This window comes from Lactuca virosa, chromosome 8, assembly GCF_052849685.1.
Source record: "Lactuca virosa cultivar CGN04683 chromosome 8, Lactuca_virosa_CGN04683_v6, whole genome shotgun sequence".
Lineage (NCBI taxonomy): Eukaryota > Viridiplantae > Streptophyta > Magnoliopsida > Asterales > Asteraceae > Lactuca > Lactuca virosa.
In genome coordinates this window covers 206,376,710-206,398,777 of record NC_136433.1, presented here as the reverse complement: position 1 = coordinate 206,398,777, position 22,068 = coordinate 206,376,710, and the positions used below count along the sequence as shown (strand labels likewise).

The 22,068-nt window shown below is 37.0% G+C and overlaps 1 protein-coding gene across 2 annotated transcripts; it reads right to left on the bottom strand.

Annotated features, from left to right (window-relative positions):
• Positions 1 to 1,410: 1,410 nt before the first annotated feature.
• LOC145134169 (protein tesmin/TSO1-like CXC 5) lies at positions 1,411 to 5,886 on the bottom strand. Of its 2 annotated transcripts, XM_079069059.1 has the most exons (8): positions 5,675 to 5,886; positions 5,097 to 5,511; positions 4,494 to 4,601; positions 4,216 to 4,393; positions 3,664 to 4,139; positions 2,750 to 2,844; positions 2,294 to 2,647; positions 1,411 to 1,857 (listed from the first exon to the last, which is right to left on the bottom strand). In XM_079069059.1, the coding sequence occupies exons 2-8, from the start codon at positions 5,483 to 5,485 to the stop codon at positions 1,682 to 1,684; spliced, it is 1,776 nt and encodes a 591-aa protein (XP_078925185.1). In that variant the 5' UTR covers positions 5,486 to 5,511; positions 5,675 to 5,886; the 3' UTR covers positions 1,411 to 1,681. The 2 variants fall into 2 exon arrangements, with proteins under 2 accessions (XP_078925185.1, XP_078925184.1); XM_079069058.1 differs by having other exon boundaries at positions 5,097 to 5,886.
• Positions 5,887 to 22,068: the final 16,182 nt, after the last annotated feature.

Below are 22,068 nucleotides of genomic sequence, written 5' to 3'. Positions count from 1 at the left end.
ATAGAAAGAACGATAACAAACTTTTTTTTTATATTTTCATTTCATTCCCGTGATCTTTTGTGTTATTCCCAGAGATACCCTTTTTATTCGGTCACTCTAGTAATTAAGAAATTATAAGTTGGTTTTTCAAAAAATTCAGTTAACTAAAAATATAGAAAAAAAACACACACACACACATATTGTTAACTAATAAGTCTTAAATTCAATAATAAAATTTAATTTTTTTTGTACATGCTTAAATACTTCTTGTTTGTTGTAGATGTATAATCGGATTATTTATTATTTTTTTGGTATTTTGATTTCAAATAGACAAGAAGAATGTGATCTAGATTTCTGGATTCTGTCATATCCAAACACATCCTAGGTTTAAAGATCTATAATTAGACTAAAAAATTAGTTAAAACCCATTAAATTATAGATTTTGTTTTAGGAAATTTTATATTTAAGTGAGACAAATTTTATATGCAAAGATGCAGGAAATTCACATGAAGTCAGTCAGGTTTCTAGTCTTACATATATATTTATTTATTATATTTATATATGAAGTTCTAAAGTTGGAGTTAAATATTAAAGAGAGAATGTAGTTGTTTTAGTGGAAGATTAAACAACTCGAGTTGCCATGCTAAACCACATGTATGTTACCTATGCTTACAAATGGTTTTTATTTATTTATTTATTAAAAGTATAAATAGACAACCAATCTTAATCTATGAAGATGTTCTTAACCTAAATACTTAGTTTAAGGTGATGTGGGTAGTTGTTTATTTATACAATAACAGTTCCGTTTTTTTCACAAACAATACAAAAAACTTGTTAACTTTTTGTGTTTTATTATCGAATAAGCTAATCTAACATTTTTTTCTCCTAAGTTCGGATTTAGTAAGTTACACATCAACTAGTAAGCACTTAAAAAAAACATAAGTTGTTTTAAATAAGCAAATCCCAACATTATCTAAATAAGCTATTAAGATTTCAATTAAATCTACATAAATATACTTCTTTTCTTAAAATTGTACTCTCACTCAAGGTTGTTAAAATCAGAATCTATCTTACATACGATCATTTTAAGGTTTGGAAAAATGAATTATTCTCCAAATTTACTTAGAAGTTGTTGTTAATGTAGTAGTCATTATAATTTGATATTGATTAAGACATGAAATTAACTTTAACTTTTTAAACATCAACCCTAATCTTTATAGAAGCAAACCACAATAACTATTTAAAAAAACAACTTAAGCAGAAAAAGAAAAAAGATCATTGTGACCATTAATTAACAAATGAAAGGAAGTATTTGTATAAAATAATTAACAATCAACATTTTTCTTCTTTCAACAAAAGAACAATGTCTATATGATGAACTCTCATGTTTATTAAAAATTGATATTTATTAAAAAAACAAAAAAAAAAAAAAAAAAAAAAAAAAAAAAAACTCCATGGATCCATCACAGTATACACAAAGATCACACCCACATATTACATTACACTTTCACTATCACAAAACCTACCTCAACTATAATATTCATCAATAAAAAAAACTATGTTAAATTTAAAAAATAAAAATTAAGAGTATTCATGTTAGTAAATCTAACAATGGGGGAGGGGGGCAAACTGTAATTTCCATCTCTGCATCAAAGAATAGCCTAACACTACTTATAAGATGCAGCTTTACTCTCTTTTCTACTCAAAATCTTTCTCTCTCTTTTTCTTGTTTTAATTTTAATTCTCCATTTTCAGCACGAAAAGGGATTTTCATATGTGTTCCATTGTTTTCAAAGCCATTGTTGAATTGTTCATGTTGACTTTCCATTTGACTTTGACCTCCTGAATCACTTCTAGCCAATGAAGAACATTGTGTTTCTGTAGAAGAATGGAAATCAAGTTAGAATCTCAACAAGTAATAATTAGCTATCTTTTCATTGTTTATCATTACAAGATTCCATTTTTGTCCCAAGGGTATTTCAGACATTTGACAAACAACGAAACACTATCCAAAAACAAAGTATCAATCAAAAGCATGGACTCCTGAGAAAGTTGCAATCTTTAGAAATTTCTCATTATACCATTAACTAGTTTGGGGAATTTCTATTTGGTTCACAAGATTCCTAATTTTGCTCAAGGGTATTTTAGTCATTTGATAAACAATGAAAACAAACGCGATCCAAAAACTCCAGAAATAGAAAGCTGCAATCTTTAAGAACTTCCCATTATAAATTTTGGTAGAACATTTGAGAAACAAGATTTTCCTAATTTCATCCAAGGGTATTTCAGACATTTGACAAAAAATCAAACTTACCTTTCAATTCTCCAAAAGTGATGAGGCGATTAAGACAATCCCGAAAAGCTGTCAAGACAATCTTCTCCTGAGCAGCATATGTTTCAGTCACCACCTGTCCATTTGGCAGCTGAGCTGGCACGTGGGCCCCACCGGGTATAGAATTTGAAGCAGTGAAAACCGTATCTTGTTCATCACACATCAATGCTAAAGTTCCAGGAGACATGGGCCTCCCTTTTGACCCATCTGGCCCATCTGAACTGGACCCATTTAGGCCCGTTTCATCATCATCATTGTGGGCCCCACTTGAAGGTTCATCTGCCACCACTTTTTCAGTTTCAGGTTCTTTTAATGTTGAGCTTTCTCTCTGATCATCTGTATTTTTACAAATAAAAAACTCTTTTTTTTTAAAAAAGAATGTAAAGATATTTATATTTTATAATAAATGAAAATACATTGCTATTTTCTTACAATTACCTGCAAGCATTCTTGCAGCTTCATTTGCATAAACCACTAAAACAGAACAAAGCTCCTTTATATCATCTGGTCTAATAAGATCTGCTAAAAGAGACCTTCAATTTCAACAATTTATCAAATAGTTAGTTTTATAAAAAAAAAAACATTGCAACTTAAAAGATTTTATAAACATGTATAAATGCAAGAAGCAACAATGTACTTTCATTAATTTGTTGATTGTAATAGGGTTAATCTCAAAAAAAAAAACCTTATATTTTGTGTTTTTTCCGGATTAAACCTCAAAAAAAAAATTGTCTGAAAAAAACCTTGTATTTTTTCATTTTTTCTGAAAAAGCCCACAACTTTGTATTAAAAAAACCTTGAACCTTCTAAATGCTTCCAAATAAACCCTCAACTTTTTTAGTTTTTCTCGAAAAAACCCGAACATTTTACAATTTTTTTGGGGGAAATTGTCAGAAAAGTCCCAATATTTTAGGAAAAGTTTCACTTTAATCCCAAAATTCATTTTTTTAACAAAATAGTCCCGATTATTTCATTTTGGCTCAAATTAACAAAAAAATCCTTTTTTTTTCTTCTTTTAACAGGAAATGACAAATTATCGTGTAAAATGAAATAATCGGGACTTTTCTGTTCAAAAAAAAAAATTGGGACTAAAGTGAAACTTTTCCGAAAATATTGGAACTTTTCTGACAATTTCCCTTTATTTGGACAAAAAATGACTAAAAGGACCAAATCAGGAAAAATGAAAAAATACACAGTTTTTTTCCGGCAAATTTTTTTTTTTTGAGGTTTAATCCAGAAAAAACACAAAATACAAGGTCTTTTTTGAGATTAACCCATTATAATATCCACCAATTTAAAACAATAATAAACAAAAAAATGAAACTACATTGCTATTTCATGAATTCACATACCTGTATGTAAATTTAGAAGGGCCCACTGGAGCAACATTAGAAACACGAGGTGGAAGAAGAAGAGGAGACATTGAAGAAGAAGGAACAGAAGCTTTAACATGATTCATTTGTTGAAATTGTGGAAGCCTATGAATAGATGATGAATCTTTTTCCATGGCCCCACCAAAGTAGAGTTCTTGAGCCTTCCTTTTCCGGGAAACTGGCGGTGATCCATAACCGGAGGAGCCAATTGCTCCGGTGATGGCGGCATTTGCCGCCTGTTGAAGATAAACAATGTTATTAGCTGAATCACCATGAAAAAGTGCGTGTCTTTCTTCACTTCCTTCAAAATTCTTGCAATCCATACATCTGCAATTATCAGAACAAAGAATGTTTGCTTGAAAACATTCACAGTATTTCTTTAAGCATCCTGATTTTTTACAATGGCATCCTTTGTTGTGTTTTCCTAATACCACAACTACTTCCCCTGCTTCTTCCTGAAATATATAAGAATAATGATCTAGTGTTACTTACTGATGCAGGGTTAGTTTTGTAATTTTACAAAACACTTACTCTATGATCACGGGTTCCATGTGGACTACTTGCAATTTTAGGTCTAAATGCATTTGGATTTCGTTCTAATGTTGCTTCAACTGCATCTCTTCTTGCACTCTCATTGTCAACATTGTTATGACAGTTTACACAGTTGCATCCATCACAATATATTCCAGATGCAAAGCATTCACAATATCTGTAACATGTAACATATTAGAAATGTATCATGGAATAATATATATATATATATATATATATATATATATATATATATATATATATTTTAATATGCTTACAACTTCAAGCATCGTGAGTGTTTGCAGTTGCATTGTTTTTGTTTCTTTGGAGTTCCATCTTTTATTTCAACAGTTTGTCTTGGACGTGCTTTTGGAGATTCGATTTTCCTGAAAAGGGAAAGTATTAGTTTTTATTTAAAGTCTAATAAGACAATGTTGAGGCTTTGTTTTAGCAAAGAAAAGAGCCTCATTAAATGCAGAAAGAGAAAGGGAATAATCGATATGGATTTTGTAGCAAACTTTACATCACCATTATGTTATTTCTGTTGTCTTGTTATAAATTTGAAGGTAGAAGTTTGTATGAGTGCATTTGAAATTAAGCCCCAAATGCAGAATGAAAATGCATATTGGTTATTAGATATAGTTTTTCAATCTAACAATATTCAGGGCCTCAGTGTGTGTACTGTGTGCAGTTTATGTTTTAATCCTAAATGTAGCATGAGGGATAATCATCAAAATCAAATTTCTTAACCTAAGGGGAGCAATATTAGAGGCAGGGAAACTAAAGAGAATCAATCAGAAATGCCCTTTAATGTTAAATTATATATTGAATCAGAAACTACTTAATTGGAGTTTTGATTAGTCATAATGCAGGATACTTACACAGGCCTTATAGGTGGTTGTTGATGAGTGGTTGCAGCGTGAGATTGCTGCATCGATGGATTCAACGGTATTGGATGAGGGTGTGGCTGTGGGTGAGGATGTAGTTGTGGTTGTGGTTGCGGCGGCGGCAGCTTTGGCTGTGACGGAGACGGCGGTGGCTGTTGCATCTGTCCTGCCATCAGCCGTTGAGGATGGTCCGGGAAAACAACTGTGGTTGCCGTAACTGATGCACTGCCACTGCCACCAACACTATTAAAATCCAGCTGGCGCGCGAGCTTCTTTGCCGCCGGGAAATCCGTCGATGTCGTCGGAGCCGCTGCCGCTGCAGCCTCGGTTTGAGTCTTTTTCGGAGGGAAATTCAAATCCCCTCCGCCTTCACCTTTCTCCATTCTTACTTATCCAAATTTCAAATTGTCTGCTGAATAAAAACTTGTGTATGAAAAAAGAAAGGGAGAAACAATCAAATTCGTTCACTAAATTTCCCAATTTGATACCAAATTCAACAACTATTGGAATAAGAAATCAACCCCAGAGAGAAACCCAGAAAAAAAAAACATCAAAAGCTTCTATCACTCAACTCCAACAGCTCAGATTCACAGCTTGAATTCGTCAAAGATTTGCCTCAAATCAGCAGAAAGCCGATCCACGCAACGTCGTGAAAACATAGGAAGCCAGTAATTGTGATGAAAGACGTAATTAATTTGGATGTGATAAATAGATGAAAAAAATCGAAAAGGGGGAAAAACTAAAGAGAAGCAAAATAGAGGCTTTCTCCTTTCGTAGCTTTGTTCCTCCCTCTCTTGAGCTTTTGAAATTCAATTTTGTAAATATTCGACGGTATGATCATGTCTTGGTATTCCCATCGGATGGCTATGGTTGAATCATTTGATCCAACGGCTATGCTTGATTTCGGAGTCAATTGGTGATTCCAGTACGTTGATTCATACGACTCCCATGTAAGAATTAAGAAAAGATTATGTCATAAATTAGATGATTATTGTTCATAGTGAACATATATTTTCATAATAATAATAATTTTTTTTAATAAATACATTCGGAATAAAACTTTGGTGAACAAATGTTGATCGAATAATTATAATAAATATTAGATAAACTTATAATAGATTTATATGTAACTTGTTTTCATATATTACGATTTATCAGATTTTATTTATAACAAGAGGCATTTTCAAACTTAATATATTAATTTAAAGTATATTTTCAAGATCATAATACATATCTATCATTATTTTTTTAAGACTTCAAATAAAGGTTTGAAAATAAAAATTGGTGAACAAATATTTTATAGCAAGTGACATTTTTTTACTTACCAAATTTTTTTAATCAAATTCATGTATGTACATCGCTTTTGATAGCAATTAAATTTTTATAAGGCAACTAAACATCATTCCATGTTGTGGTCATATTAGTGTCGTGTATAAGAATGTGTGTTTTTCATTTCCATTTAACATGACTAACAATTTTGAACATGTTTATACGACAGTCGATTGTAAATATGTCACACAAGAAATGTGAAACGATAATCTTTAATACATGTTTTAATAGTTTTGAAATATTAAGGTAGTTATTGTGCCTTATTAATTACCTAAAACTTCATTGCACACTACGTTTCAAGCTCTTAAGTAAGATCTAAGGTTAAGGTTTGAAGATTAAGAAGAAAGTTGAAGCTAGGGTTCTTCACTAAGACCATTGATGTATGATCTTCACATTTCTAGCTCAACTCTCAATATAGGGTTTGATCATTTTTCCAAATCCAATTTTATTAGTAAATTAATATTGTTTAGTTGATTCAAGTACTTGATACACTATATAAATCATTTTTTCAAACAACAAATATTAAATCCTAAATCCACCTATACCACCTATGTGGTTCAAACTCCTGACCTTTCACAAATGAGAGGTCACTCCTACCGCTTGAGCCAATGTCATTTGGTACACGATATATATCATATAGGGGTTGATATTCAACTAACGAATGATCAAATCCCACCTTACATGGTGGAATTGGGTAAATTATAATCCTTATCGTTTAAGGAAGCTGTACAATAGATATGTTAACTTGTAGTCTTGCTTATATATTCATTATTGGATCCAAATATAATTCATCTAAATTAATTGTTATGGAAATTAGTTCATATGATGATTTTTAGTTGTGATTCCATTATTTCAATGAAGTTTATGATGAGAATTTCGCCATTGGAATTGAATAATGGGATTTTGAATTGAATTCAACCGTATAAAACATTGATAAAAAGTGCAAATGAGTTACTAAAACCAAACTTATGAATGTTTTAATGAATTTACAAAGGTTTAAAATAACTTACAACATTCATAAAGGATTTGAATATCACAACTTCATAACTGTTGTTTGGAATCACATTTAAGGATGGAATCATGATTTAAGGTTTGGAATTAGGATTTATATAATGTTGAATCATGATTTGGGCGATCATTTTTAATTAATACGTAGTAAGACGAAGTTTAAAAAGTCATAGAAGTCATTTATGGCTTAAGACTTAAGGTAAATGATTAATGTCTTCATGGATTCTCACGAGTTCATGTGATATTAAGACCTTTGAGTACTAAGGCGTGAATGAATTAAAGCTCAATGCATAACTTAAGCTTTCAAGTGCACAACAGAGGAGCTTTCAAGTGCACTAACCATTAATTTGCATAATTGAGGAGCCTTCATGTCCACTAATCTAAATGTGATTACTCCCAACATTTGTAAATCACCCGTATTTGTGGTATACATGTGTAACGCCTGCAAGATAAGGCTAGATCATTAAAGAATAATAGGATAATTATTCGTCACGGTGATAAATACATGTTTTTGATAGGAGATTATCTAGAAAAAATAATCTGAAAAAATTCATAGTAATCGTTAAACCGAGAGCGTACATATAGAGAACGTCCAAATTTGACTTCATATGAGGAAGTTATGATTTTTTGAAGTTTCAACGCAACAGTGCGCGACACAGAAACCGAAATAAAATTTGGTTGATTTTTAGCCGAAACAATCTAAACGAGAGTTGAAGATCTCATAGATACAATTCCGTCGATATAAAGATAGTCGAGAACGAATGTCGTATGGAAGAGTTATGATTTTTATATGGACTTTAACAGTCTAAGCATGTTAAAAATATAACTATAAAAATAAAGTGAGAATTAGTGGATGAAGTCTAAATAAAAGTTGTAGATATCGTCGATAGCTACGTGTGAATATAAAGAATGTCGAAAACGGAGTTCGTATGAAGAAGATACTATTTTTCAAAGTTTTTAAAATTTGAGGGCGCCTGAGCACGCGTTGTGCGCAACACGCACTGAAAATGGGGCGTAGACCAGCATATAGATGACACATGTCGCAAATCGGGAGGATCGACATGGTTGGAGGACGTGGCGCGTATCTCTAAAGGCACGGCGCGCATGGTCGAGACTCAACCTATAAATAGAGCAATCAACCATCATTCATCCTCACACTTTCAAACAACTCTCTCTGCAAATCTTTGAGATTTTAGCCCAGAATTTCTTTAGATTTTAGGGTATCTAGCTAGGCTCTAGAGTATCGGACAGTCCGACAAGTAGGAGCTCTTGAGTCAGAGTTCTAACAGTGCAGTTTTCAGACTTTTGTCAGGAAAATCTCTGTAAGTTAAGCTACACTTATATTGCTTTCAGTGTAACTTATATTTATATTCATAGTCGTTATTATGAATTTATAAATAAGAATTGTTAGTGATTCCAAGTCATATTACTGATTGATCTACTTACGGGGGTGATATCTAGGCTAGATTTAGTGAGGTGTTTAAAGTGAGATTTCCAAACAGTATACTCTGTATACTAAACGGACCCTACCTCCGATATGATCTTACATGGTTGCTTCTTATCACCTATAGATAAGTAGATAATGGGATTGTTGAGGAATCTGGACTAACATTAGTCATAAGAATATAAGACTAAGACTTAGTGATATTCGTACCGAGATCATATCAAAGGAAAAGATAAAGTGCTAGGCGAAACGCTGCCCAAGTTTCGAGTCATCCACTTTTAACAAGTGAGTGCATAGTTACTTTCAACTTACACATAGATATGAAGTATCTATTAAATGCTATATGTGCTCGTTATCTGTGTTCTTGATATCTATGTTATATAATATGATATGATTTTACTTGTATAAATTACTTTATCATATTTAAATTTGCACTGGGTAGTGAAGGGTTTTAGGAAAATAAAATAATGGTGAGAGGCCATGCATTGTACTATCTGTACTACCAGGACGAATCATCTAACAGAGTCTAGATGACGACCACTGACTATTCTAAGTAGTCCAATGGAACACTAGCATGTTCGCCACCTATAGGTGTTAATGATCATACTTTTCAGGGGAAAAGGAAAGTTGTTCATTCGGGCACTCTATCCCCCTCAAAGCTGCCTTATTGACATAAATTGCTACTAATTCCCCGAAGTAGTATTGTCTACTCACAAAGATCCTTAGGATAGGTCTCTTGAGATTAGCATTTTAAGATCAAAGAGTGTAAATAACGAGAATGGGTAATTGAGTTAATTTTTTGTTGAGAAAAATAAATAATATTATTATGGGTTGAAACCTCTACGTGCTCACCAGGATCCCCAGCCTAACCCACTCAGTTTCTTTGTACCATAGGTAATGATATGAAGGTTCGGGGATATTGTGACATCCCCAAATTCACGGTCATTTTAAAATTTTTTATTTATGCTTATTTAAAAATTAGAATATCCATTTTAAAGAACAATATTGTGAAATTTGTTCCCAGAAAACATGATAAATATATTATCAAAGCATTTACGAAGAAATGCATTTTGTTTATATGAAAATATTGGGATGTCATCGTCAATACATAAACATAAGCATAAACAGACCTTACATTCATTTACACTAATGATTTACATCTTCTTTAATCTCTCAGTGTAATGTATCTTCGTATCGACACATGTGATACAAATAAACTGAGTGGTTCAGGTTGGGAAACCTGGTGAGTACATAGGGTTTTCAACTCACAATAATATAATTATTATGTTTAATCATCAAACAATTAACCCAACTTCCCATCCCCATTATCTTCTTTATTCTTAAGGATCTACCCTAAGAATCATCTATTCTTCATTCATTAATTCTTAAGGATTGTCCTAAGGAATAGGCATGAAGTCCATATCTGTGAGGGTTTATCCAACATGCACTAAGTCCATAGTTGCCGATGTTATCTATTAGGCACAACTGCTAATATTATCCTTTAGGAGCAACTACTAGGATATTTAGAGTACATTTGGTGAACACGTAGTTCAAAGGTTATCTATTAGGCACATCTGCCAATATTATCCATTAGGCGCAACTGCCAGGATATTTAGAGTACATCTGGTGAACACGTAGTTCAAAAACACCTATAGGTTATGGCGCAACTGCCAATGTTAATCTATAGGGCACTAAGTCCATAGCTGCCATTGTTCATCTATATCATCTTTCATCTCTCATCATTCATCTACCCATCTTTACCCAATATTTTTATAGGTATAAAATACATATACAGTTTAAATCAAATAAAACATGTATATTTTGTTCATCCAACATACTTATCAAGAACACAGATAATATGCACACATAATACGTAATTTATATTAAATACTTCATATCTATGTGTAAGATGAAAGTAACTATGCACTCACATGTTAAAGTGACGACTCGAAATTCGGGCAGCACTTCGCTTCTAACAATTTTCTTTTCCTTCGACGCAACCTAGTATCATTATTACTAGAATTTAGTCTAATATTTATTGCGACTAATTATTTGCCTAGATTCATCATTAACTCAAAGTCTACTTTCAAGATCTATCAAGTAAGGATCAGCCAGGCATGACAGTTGGGAGGCAGGACCATTTCAACATATAGCTTTTCTGAAATCCAACAACCAAGCCAACGTGACCATTCTAGACACCTCTCCCGTAAGTAGATCAATCAGTATACGACTTTGAATCACTGATAAATGTTGTTTATAGGTTCAAAATATCGATAATGAACTTAAACATAAGTTATACTTAAAGTAGGGTAAGCATAACTCACTTACAAGGGGGTTTAGCGAGGAGCCAGGTCTTATGCGGGCAGAACTTCTGAGCTGAAAGCTCTTCTTCTCGAAGCCTTCTGGTGCTCCGGGACTTGCCTCTAACACATAGGAGGTGCTAGGGAAAGGAAGAGAGGGTTGGGGTATTGGGAGAGAATAGGTTAGAATGGTGTGAAGAAAGTGAGAGATTTATGTCTCTATTTATAGGCTGTGAAACTGATCAACACGACGTGTTACTGTCTAAACACGGTGTGTTTCTGTGTCAAGTGTCACCATCTGGTGGCAAGGCATGGGGAGGAAAAAGTGGCTCAGATCGCGCTACGTGTCACTCGCTGGTCACTCCAAAAACTAATTATCTTCTAAAATCCGTAACTTTCGCATACGAGCTCCATTTTTGACGTTATTTATATTCACGAATAGTTAGCGACGTGATCTACAACTTTCGTTTAGACTTCATCAACTAATTTTGACTTTATTTTTAAAGTTATATTTTAACATGCTTAGACAGTTAAAATCCGTTAAAAATTCATAACTTTGCCATCCGACGTCCGTTTTCCACAATCTTTATATCGTTAAGCTCCTATTAATGAGATATTCAATTCTCATTTAGGTTGTGTACACTAAAAATTGATCGATCTAAAATTCGATTTCCGGGCTGTTTACTGCTATGCAAAATATTAGAAAAATCATAACTTCCTCAAACGAAGTCAGATTTGGACGTTCTCTATATGCACACTCTTGGTTTAACGTATACTACGACTTTCATTTAGAACTACAAGGCTAAAAATTAGTTTTTATCAAAAATTCATTTTTTACGATACGCGACGTGGTGTCGGTTTTGTCGTAAAACTTCGACGAGTCATAACTTCTTCGTTATAAGTCGGATTTCAGCGTTCTTTATATGTAAGGAATCCTTGTGACATATACTATACTTTGGTTATGATTATTTATTCTAAATAATCTTCTATAAAAAAGTCATTTTTAACGCTTATTGTCTCTAAATTGGCTAACCCGAATCTGCGAGCGTTACAGATATTGATGTTGAATTTGTCGAGAGATTTACGAAATTTTAGGTCAATTAATGTAAGGCATGTAATGACTGTGTTTATGCTTATGTTTCTTGTATCAGTTATGATATTCCAAGTTTCTAATAATCGATGAAAAGCATTTCTTCGGAATTACTTTTACGGGACAAATTCTGCAAGATAAAGAATAATCTATTTTAAAATAAGTATAAAGAAATGGTCTTTTTCGGCCATGAAAATGGGGATGTCACAACATGTGTTTGGGCGTTTTGGTTTGATATGGACAAAATATTGATTGTTCCCAATGGACGAGTCTTGGTATCTCGGGTATGTATCTTTCAACATAATGTATTGGTTATTGTCCATAAGAATTCTTGTGTTGCACTATACTCAAAATTCTTAGTTTGATGCACAAATGGCGCCAATGATGCTACCTCACCTTCTAATCCGAATGTAGTTAGTTGAAATGGATAAATGTGGAGTAGCTTTCCCGTGGAAGAAGATAAATAGGGTTAGGAGCACTACCAATATTGATCTTGGTAATACTCTGCAATTGCCAAGTTAGATCAATGGGTCTTTGTATCAACAATATTCAAGTGGTTAGAATGTGTTACCCCTTGCCGATTTGTGACTTGTTATTTACCGGGATGAATTGTTCGCCTTGCATTTTGAAGAGTCTTGTTCTATCCCATATATTTCTTTTTATATTTCTCATAGAGAGGTAGTACCTTTGTACTTACATTCTTTGTTTATTTTGAACTTACTCCTGTTGGATTAGGTGTCTAATCCCATAACTATAATTGGTATGTACTTGACCCGAGAGTAGCATGGTCTGTGACAACCCGAAATTTTCTTTGTATAATTTCCACAGTTAAATACGTCAAATAATATTAAAAAACATTTCAAATGCATTTTGGCCGAATTTAAACCCGTTTGGTGTTTTATTTTATTTTTCATCAAACAAATTATTAATTGGAAGTGACGTAATTAGTGGCGTGTAATAAACCGGACAACCCGACACCTTAGCTAGGTGTTCACGGCCAAACATGGGGTGTTTGAGCCGTAAACACCCTTCTCTCCAAGAACTCATGCATATAGCATGAGTTTACCCATTGTCCTCACTTTTTACCACCTTCCACTCAAGAACACAAGTTTTTCTCTCAAGTATCATCATCATCTTCTTCCAAATCCGCCCAAAAATGTAAGTTTTCTTCCTAGATCCTTTTAAACAACACTTAATCTAGTGTTTCTACACCTTCTCATCCAAAGGATTCCGATTTTTACATAGATCTTCAAAGAATCTTCAAATCTTCAAGAACACCAAGAACACATTTGCGTTTTTGGGTCCTAAAACACCTCTACAAGCTTCCTATAAGTAAGTATACTTCATCTAACTAGTTATTGGCTTAGTATTCATGGATTAAACACCCAAAAACCCCAAGAACATGGGTTTACGGTTTTGGAACATTCCAAAACCGTAAACACCCCAAAGAAGGGTTTTGAAGCCCCAAACTCCTTCCAATGCTTGAATAATGCACTAAGGACTTACATGCATGAACTAGGAACCCCAAAAACGTGTAAGGATGAGACAAACATGAGTTTACGGTTTGGGAAGGCCTCCCAAAACCATAAACACCTTCTAAGAATGTTTAAGTGCCTTAAAAACCTTCCTATGCTTGTGTAAGTGACTAGAACCTTGATGCATAGCCTAGAACCACCAAAACACAAGAGAAATGAACCAACATGAGTTTACGACCGTAAACTCATGTGTTTACGGCCGTAAACTCCCAAGGGAGTGGTCCAAGGACCGTAAACTCCAAGAAGTGTCCATTTCTGGCCCCAATCACTTCCTAAGCCATGGATTCGAGTCTAGCATAATTCATTGAGTAGTTTAAGACCTTTGAACACCCAATGGCACCATTACCATGAGTTTACGGCCGTAAACTCATGGGGACAATGGTCCAGAAACCGTAAACACACTTAAGTGTAACCAATTGAAGTGTAAACTCCATAATGAGGCCATACACTCCTTAGATGCAACCTTTAGCACTCCTTGCACTTGAAACAAAGTGTCTTCATGCATTAGAGTGTCTTTACTTACCTAATTAGTGATTAAATAACTAATTAGATACATTTATGTATCACTACATGTTACATAGGATCCGTGTGTGTGTTCAAGTCCTCACTTGACACCTAGCATCCTACCCGACACTTCCATCCACTTCACTCATTGCAGGTGAGTTCATACCCCTTAATTAACCTTTTAAATGTTTTTTTAAATGCTTTTATGGGGGGGGGGGGGAATACAAGTTGAATCAAATAAGTTATAGTATCAATCACATGTGATTTATAACTTGCAACCAAAAAGGATTTTCTATATTTTTAACTGCTTTGTCAACCAAACTGTTTCAAATGATTATCAAATTCATTTTTATGTTAAATTGTTATAAAACTATTTCTAAACTCTTTTAAACTCCTTCTGTACCCAAACCATATCTACACCAATATATTTATATAAGTAAGACTTGAAGGACTTAGGACTGATAGCTCACCTTACTTCCTGTTCTTGTTTGATTGTGGACTTAGGGTATATTGTTATCTGTCCGACTGTCGTTGAATTCTTAGTTATATATTATATATATTCGTGTTGAATATTAAAGTCTTCACTTCAGTTTAATACCTTTGTGTATCAAAGGCATGCAACCAACCTTACTATTTAACTATAATAGGTATAGTTAAGGATTACTACTCGTGTATACTATTACAATGGTACCTACCAGAGTCCGAACAGTTATGAGTCAATACATGTTAAACACTATAAAAAGAGAATACTATATACTATACAAGAGAACACTCTATACACTATACCAGAAAGTACATTATACATTATACAAAGAGAACATACTACAACAGAATGGGACATACTATCTCTCGATACGACACTTCACTGTGCTATCACCGTGTAACCAGAGTCTCCTGGAGGGAGAGCGGGCATTATGTGTATAGATCTATATGGGACAGACACTCCCACATCCCGACTGCTAGCTACAGTCCGAGCCGACTAGGCCCAGGGGTGACAAAATGTCACATTTCCACAGATGACTCGGAGGGTCACCAGAGATTCGATCGTCAATCAGCATGGTTACATACAAGTTCACATTTCGACCTTTAATTAATACATTAAGAATTAAAGGCAAAACAGACTCCCCGAGGTGTATTGTACATTTAATACTACCTGGAGTCTGCATTTTCATTTCATTAGTTGGCAGTGATACTGCTGGGGTAAAACACTATTTTCCAAATTACTTTACATGAATGAAGTCTAAAAGTATATTTTCCTACTAATAGTTTCTCTGGGAAAACTTTTACATTTTCAAAGGATCAAACATACATACAACCGGGTCTTGGTAGAAGACCACTTTTACTGGAAAACATAGGGTTTTCCTAGGGAGCATACTATTTTCCAACATTGAGATCAATTATTATACTACATGGTTGTGATCATTTTTATACAAGCAATGACACTAAATACTCATGAACTCACCAGCTTTATGCTGATACTCGCTTTCAAAATAACTTGTATTCTCAGGTCATCAGTAGACAGGTACATATGCAGCTTTTGAGAAGATGGAGCACATACAAGACTCCTCTTTATTTTGATTATACTTTTGGTGTCTAACAAACTGTACAGAACACGCTTGTATTACAATTATTATATTAATGCAATGGATGTTGTTGCTTGTCTTACTATTATGCATTGTTATGATACTGTACATGACGTCCTCCACCCCAGGACGTATTCCGCCGTTCTCGGTTTTGGGGTGTGACAGATTGGTATCAGAGCATTGTTTATAGTGAATCAAGTATATCAACCCATAAAAGATATACGAACTATAAACACATCGGGATCAAAACACTCTGACCAAGAATATATACTATTAAATAAGAAAATATTTAACTAAGTATATATATACATCCATTCACACTAAGGGTCAGTATCATACTAGAACAGAACAAAAGTATTAAGATTGTTGAGCAGCACAATTAGGCTTAGAGACATATAGTCAAATCTGGGAGGATGTAGCCTGATCAACTACATTTACCTAGGAGTGACTAGCCTGTGCCTAAGAGTGGTTGTGGTGTTGCAACAAGTATAAAAACTTACCAACACTACTACAAGAACATTTGAACAAGAATACTATAGGAGTATTCTGCATTTCCTGTAATTTACATATGTGAGAACTAAAAAGGTCGTTACTAGTAGGGCAATAGTTGCTAAGTGGATACACTACAGTTACATGTGACTAAGACGCTATAGACTTAGAATCTGTGATCTTTGTTTTACTTCCTGTTCCTTGTTTGGTTGTGGATTTAGAGTTAGGGTCACTTATTCGAAGGTCTATCATGTCTCGATTACATGTAATTGGTATGCATTATGCAAGTATTGGGTCGACTAATAACGATCATCTTATAAGTATCTTAGGATTAGTACGTCTACTAACTATCTTCTCTCCATTCTCGCATAAATACAATGGCTGATTCAAGGGTAACCCAGAGAGGGGTGCCCGTCGCCAGCAGAAGATTATCTACTCATCCTCTCTCTTCCTAAGAAGAATAGCCTTCCCCTTCAATACCTCCGTCTCACCTGTCTGTAAAACATTCCCGACTTTGAAAGTACTATAACTAGCCCTCTAAACTGTCAACATTCTCCTTATGGTTTGATGTAAGACCAATTGTTAGGTCGTTTTTCCTGAACTCATTTTACATCAGTAATACCAGTAATATTGGCAGTTGTCTAATCTATTTGGAAGTTCATGCTCTTGTGTTTTCTTGCTCTATTGATATGCATCTATCTAATTGTTGGACTATGGAGATTTATTCCACGAGACACTCTCATCATACTTACAGTTGATTCTCACTGTTGTCATCATCTTTTAAAATTTTTCAGTAAAAGATGCCTCCTCGCAAGCGTCCGACCAGACGCACGCCTGTGGATCAAACACCACCACCACCTCCCCCACCGCAGTTCGACCTGGTGATGTTTCAGGCAGCTGTGACTGCAGCTGTGACCGCCGCGCTGGCGCAAGTCAACTCTGGTGGTGTTAGTGGAACGGGAACTGGCACAAACTCCAGCCATGGTGAAATCCACCCACGTGCACGAGAGTGCACCTATAAGGATTTCATCAGCTGCAAACCTACTTACTTCAATGGAACCGGAGGGATCCTTGCATTGTCCCAATGGATTGAGAGAACCGAAGCGATCTTCAAAATGTGCTCATGCCCCGAAGGAAGCAAGATAAAATTTGCTGCTTGCACCTTCACCCAAAGGGCCTTGACGTGGTGGAATGGCCATGTCAAATCACTCTCCCTGGTCGCAGCCAACGCCATGGGCTGGGACACACTGAAGGACCTCATGACGAGGGAGTACTGCCCGAGGGGCAATTTTCAGAAACTTGAGGAGGAACTCTGGAACCTCAAAATGCAGAGTTCCGACATCGTAGCCTATACGGCCAGGTTCTGCGACTTGGTGGCTCTGTGCCCAAACATGGTGCCCACCGAAAGCAAGAAAATCGAACGATACATCTGGGGATTAGTACCCCCATACCGAGGGAACGTTCTATCATCGAAGCCTGCCACCTTCGAAAGTGCCAAGGAATTGGCCCAAAGGCTGATTGATCATGAAGTTCCCTCCACTCCATCAGCTACTACAACCACCACTTCTGCCCCAACCCACACCTCCAACAACAAAAGAAAGCGGTAGGATCGAAAGAAAGGAAAATCAGCCAAATCCTCTTCCAATAACCAACAAACAGTGGCTGTCCACGATGCCACTACTCCTACTGCCCCTGTGCCCGCCAAAACATATGCGGGGAATCTACCCAAGTGCGATAAGTGCTCTTTCCATCATAACAGCCCCTGCCGTGAGATGCAATGCACCAATTGCAACCGGAAAGGCCATACCGTCCGGTTTTGCAGAGCACCTCCCAAACCCATTTCCCAAATCCCCAGTTCGGGAGCAAGCCAAGCCTGCTATGGCTGTGGCGAAGTCGGACATTTCAAAAGAAACTGTCCAAAGGCTGGAAACGCGGGAGGAGCAGGTAGACTACTTGCTATTGGCCACAATGAGGCTGTAGCAGACCCCACCGTAGTCACGGGTACGTTCCTTCTCGATAACTCTTATGCTTGTATTCTATTCGATAGTGGGGCAGAAAGAAGTTTCGTAAATGAAAACTTTAAACACTTACTCAAACAAACACCGCGATCACTGAAAGAAACATTCGTCGTAGAAATGGCTAACGGCAAGACGGAAAGTTCTAACGAAATCTACATAGGTTGTACCCTCATGCTAGATAATCATTCGTTTCCTATCGACCTCATACCAGTAGCGATCAAAAGCTTCGATGTCATCATAGGCATGGACTGGTTGAGTCTTCATCGTACCGATATCTTGTGCTTCGACAAGGCCATCCGTCTGAATCTACCCAACAACGAAACCTTGATGATCTACGGAGACAAACCCAGTACGAGCCTTCGTATCATCTCGAGCATTCAAGCCCAGAAGTACCTGCGCAAGGAATATCGTGCATTCCTGGCGCATGTTGTAGATACGAACCAGAAAACGAAGGACCTGAAGGATCTTCCCGTAGTACGCGATTTCCCCGACGTCTTCCCTGAAGAACTACCGGGCTTACCTCCGCAACGTCAAGTCGAGTTCCGAATCGACTTAATTCCAGGAGCAACCCCTGTAGCCAAGGCGCCCTACCGTTTAGCGCCTGCTGAGATGCAAGAACTGTCCGGCCAACTTAACGAATTGCTCAGCAAGGGCTTTATAAGACCAAGCTTCTCACCCTGGGGAGCACCAGTCTTGTTCGTAAAGAAGAAAGACGGATCGTTCCGCATGTGCATCGACTACAGAGAACTCAACAAGCTGACGGTCAAAAATCGTTACCCTCTTCCCCGTATAGACGATTTATTTGACCAACTGCAAGGGGCGAGTTACTTTTCCAAGATTGATCTAAGGTCCGGGTATCACCAGTTACGAGTGCTAGAGGAGGATGTCCCGAAGACAGCCTTCCGAACTCGTTACGGACACTACGAGTTCGTAGTGATGCCCTTCGGACTAACCAACGTGCCTGCAGTCTTCATGGACTTGATGAATAGAGTATGCCGTCCTTACTTGGATCAGTTTGTCATCGTCTTCATTGATGATATACTTATCTACTCTAGAAGTAAGGAAGAACATAGCGATCATCTGCGACAAGTCCTGGAAACCCTACGATCGGAGAAGCTATACGTAAAGTTCTCTAAGTGCGAATTTTGGATCCGAAAAGTCGAATTCTTAGGACACGTGGTTAGCGAGGAAGGAATCCACGTGGACCCATCCAAGATTAAAGCCATTGAGAACTGGTCAGCTCCGAAGACGCCCACAAAAATTCGTCAATTTCTAGGCCTCGCTGGCTACTACCGCAGGTTCATACAAAACTTCTCCCGAATCGCCAAGCCCCTCACAGCATTGACCCAGAAGGGTGTGACCTTTAACTGGGGGGAGAAAAGGGAGAATGCATTCCAAACCCTAAAACGAGCCTTGTGCACCGCACCGATACTATCCCTCCCCGAAGGGATAGAAGACTTTGTAGTATATTGCGATGCCTTCAATCAGGGGCTCGGCTGTGTTTTGATGCAACGAGGTAAGGTCATCGCCTACGCCTCAAGACAGCTGAAGACACACGAGGTCAACTACACCACGCACGACCTCGAACTAGGAGCGGTTGTGTTCGCCCTAAAGATCTGGAGACACTATCTGTATGGTACGAAGAGCATCATCTATACCGACCACAAAAGCCTCCAACACATCTTCAACCAGAAAGAACTCAACATGAGACAACGACGGTGGGTCGAGCTACTCAATGACTACGAATGTGAAATTCGTTATCATCCGGGTAAAGCCAACGTAGTAGCAGACGCTCTAAGTCGGAAAGATTATTCTGATCGAAGAGTCAAGTCATTGACAATGACTATCCATTCGCATCTATCCGCACAAATTAAAGAGGCTCAGCTCGAAGCCTTGAAACCTGAAAATGTAGCGGAAGAATCCCTGCGAGGAATGGATAAGAATTTGGTAGCCAAGGGTGACGGAGCCTTGTATCTCATGGACCGGATTTGGACACCGAAACACGGTGGCAATAGAGATTTGGTCATGAAGGAAGCGCACAACACTAGATATTCCGTTCACCCAGGTTCAGATAAGATGTATCTGGATCTCAAAAAGTCATACTGGTGGCCTAACATGAAAGCGGAGATCGCTACCTTCGTTAGTAAATGCCTTACTTGCGCCAAGGTCAAGGTCGAATACCAGAAACCATCAGGGCTACTCTAGCAACCGGAGATACCTGAATGGAAGTGGGAGCGGATCACCATGGATTTCATAACCAAGCTACCCAAGACGACGGGTGGACTTGATACCATATGGGTCATCGTCGATAGGTTGACCAAGTCCGCACACTTCCTACCCATCAAAGAAACTGACAAGATGGAGAAACTCACAAGAACATACATCAGGGAGATCGTACGACTGCATGGTGTTCCTATATCCATTATCTCCGATAGAGATAGCAGATTCACTTCGAGGTTCTGGCAGTCCCTACAAAGCTCCCTGGGAACGAGGCTGGACATGAGTACAACCTACCATCCTCAGACTGACGGACAAAGTGAGAGAACCATCCAAACTTTGGAAGATATGCTGCGAGCCTGTGTGATCGACTTTGGTAAGGCTTGGGATACCCACTTACCCCTCGTCAAATTTTCATACAACAACAGTTATCACACGAGCATCAAAGCTGCTCCATTCGAAGCCCTCTACGGCCGGAAGTGCAGATCCCCTCTATGCTGGGCCGAGGTGGGTGACACTCAATTAGCTAAAGGACGAGTTCCCGACAGCACTCTCACGGGTCCGGAGATCATTCGGGAAACAACAGAGAAGATAGTCCAGATTCGTGAACGATTGAAAGCCTCTAGAAACCGACAGAAGAACTACGCGGATAAACGAAGGAAACCTTTGGAATTCCAGGTGGGAGACTGAGTCCTTTTGAAAGTCTCACCCTGGAAAGGCTTGATACGTTTCGGAAAGCGTGGAAATCTGAATCCAAGATACGTAGGGCCTTTTGAGATTCTCGCTAGAATCGGCCCCGTAGCTTACAAACTCAACCTACCCCACGAACTTAGTAATGTACATCCTATCTTCCACGTCTCGAACTTGAAAAAGTGTCTATCCGACGAGACTCTTGTAATCCCACTCGACGAGATCGAGATCAACGAGAGCCTCAACTTCGTGGAAGAACCTATAGAGATTATGGACCGAGAAGTCAAACGAACGAAACAAAGCCGCATCCCAATTGTGAAGGTTCGCTGGAACGCCAAGCGAGGACCGGAGTTCACTTGGGAGCGTGAGGATCAAATGAAACTTAAATATCCTCATCTCTTTGCTTAGTTATGTTGTAATAACTTGACTGCTTAAATTCTAAATTTCGGGACGAAATTCCCTCTAACGGGGGGATGATGTGACAACCCGAGATTTTCTTTGTATAATTTCCACAGTTAAATACGTCAAATAATATTCAAAAACATTTCAAATGCATTTTGGCCGAATTTAAACCCGTTTGGTGTTTTATTTTATTTTTCATCAAACAAATTATTAATTGGAAGTGACGTAATTAGTGGCGTGTAATAAACCGGACAACCCGACACCTTAGCTAGGTGTTCACGGCCAAACATGGGGTGTTTGAGCCGTAAACACCCTTCTCTCCAAGAACTCATGCATATAGCATGAGTTTACCCCTTG

What these genes read in the sequence shown, in the direction of transcription:
- LOC145134169 (XM_079069058.1), bottom strand. Translation starts at nt 5,485, where the DNA reads ATGGAGAAAGGTGAAGGCGGAGGGGATTTGAATTTCCCTCCGAAAAAG. An exon ending in CCTTCTAAATTTACATACAG is followed by an intron (nt 2,845 to 3,663) that starts GTATGTGAATTC and finishes TTGAAATTGAAG; the next exon opens with GTCTCTTTTAGCAGATCTTA. An exon ending in AGCTGCAAGAATGCTTGCAG is followed by an intron (nt 2,648 to 2,749) that starts GTAATTGTAAGA and finishes GTAAAAATACAG; the next exon opens with ATGATCAGAGAGAAAGCTCA.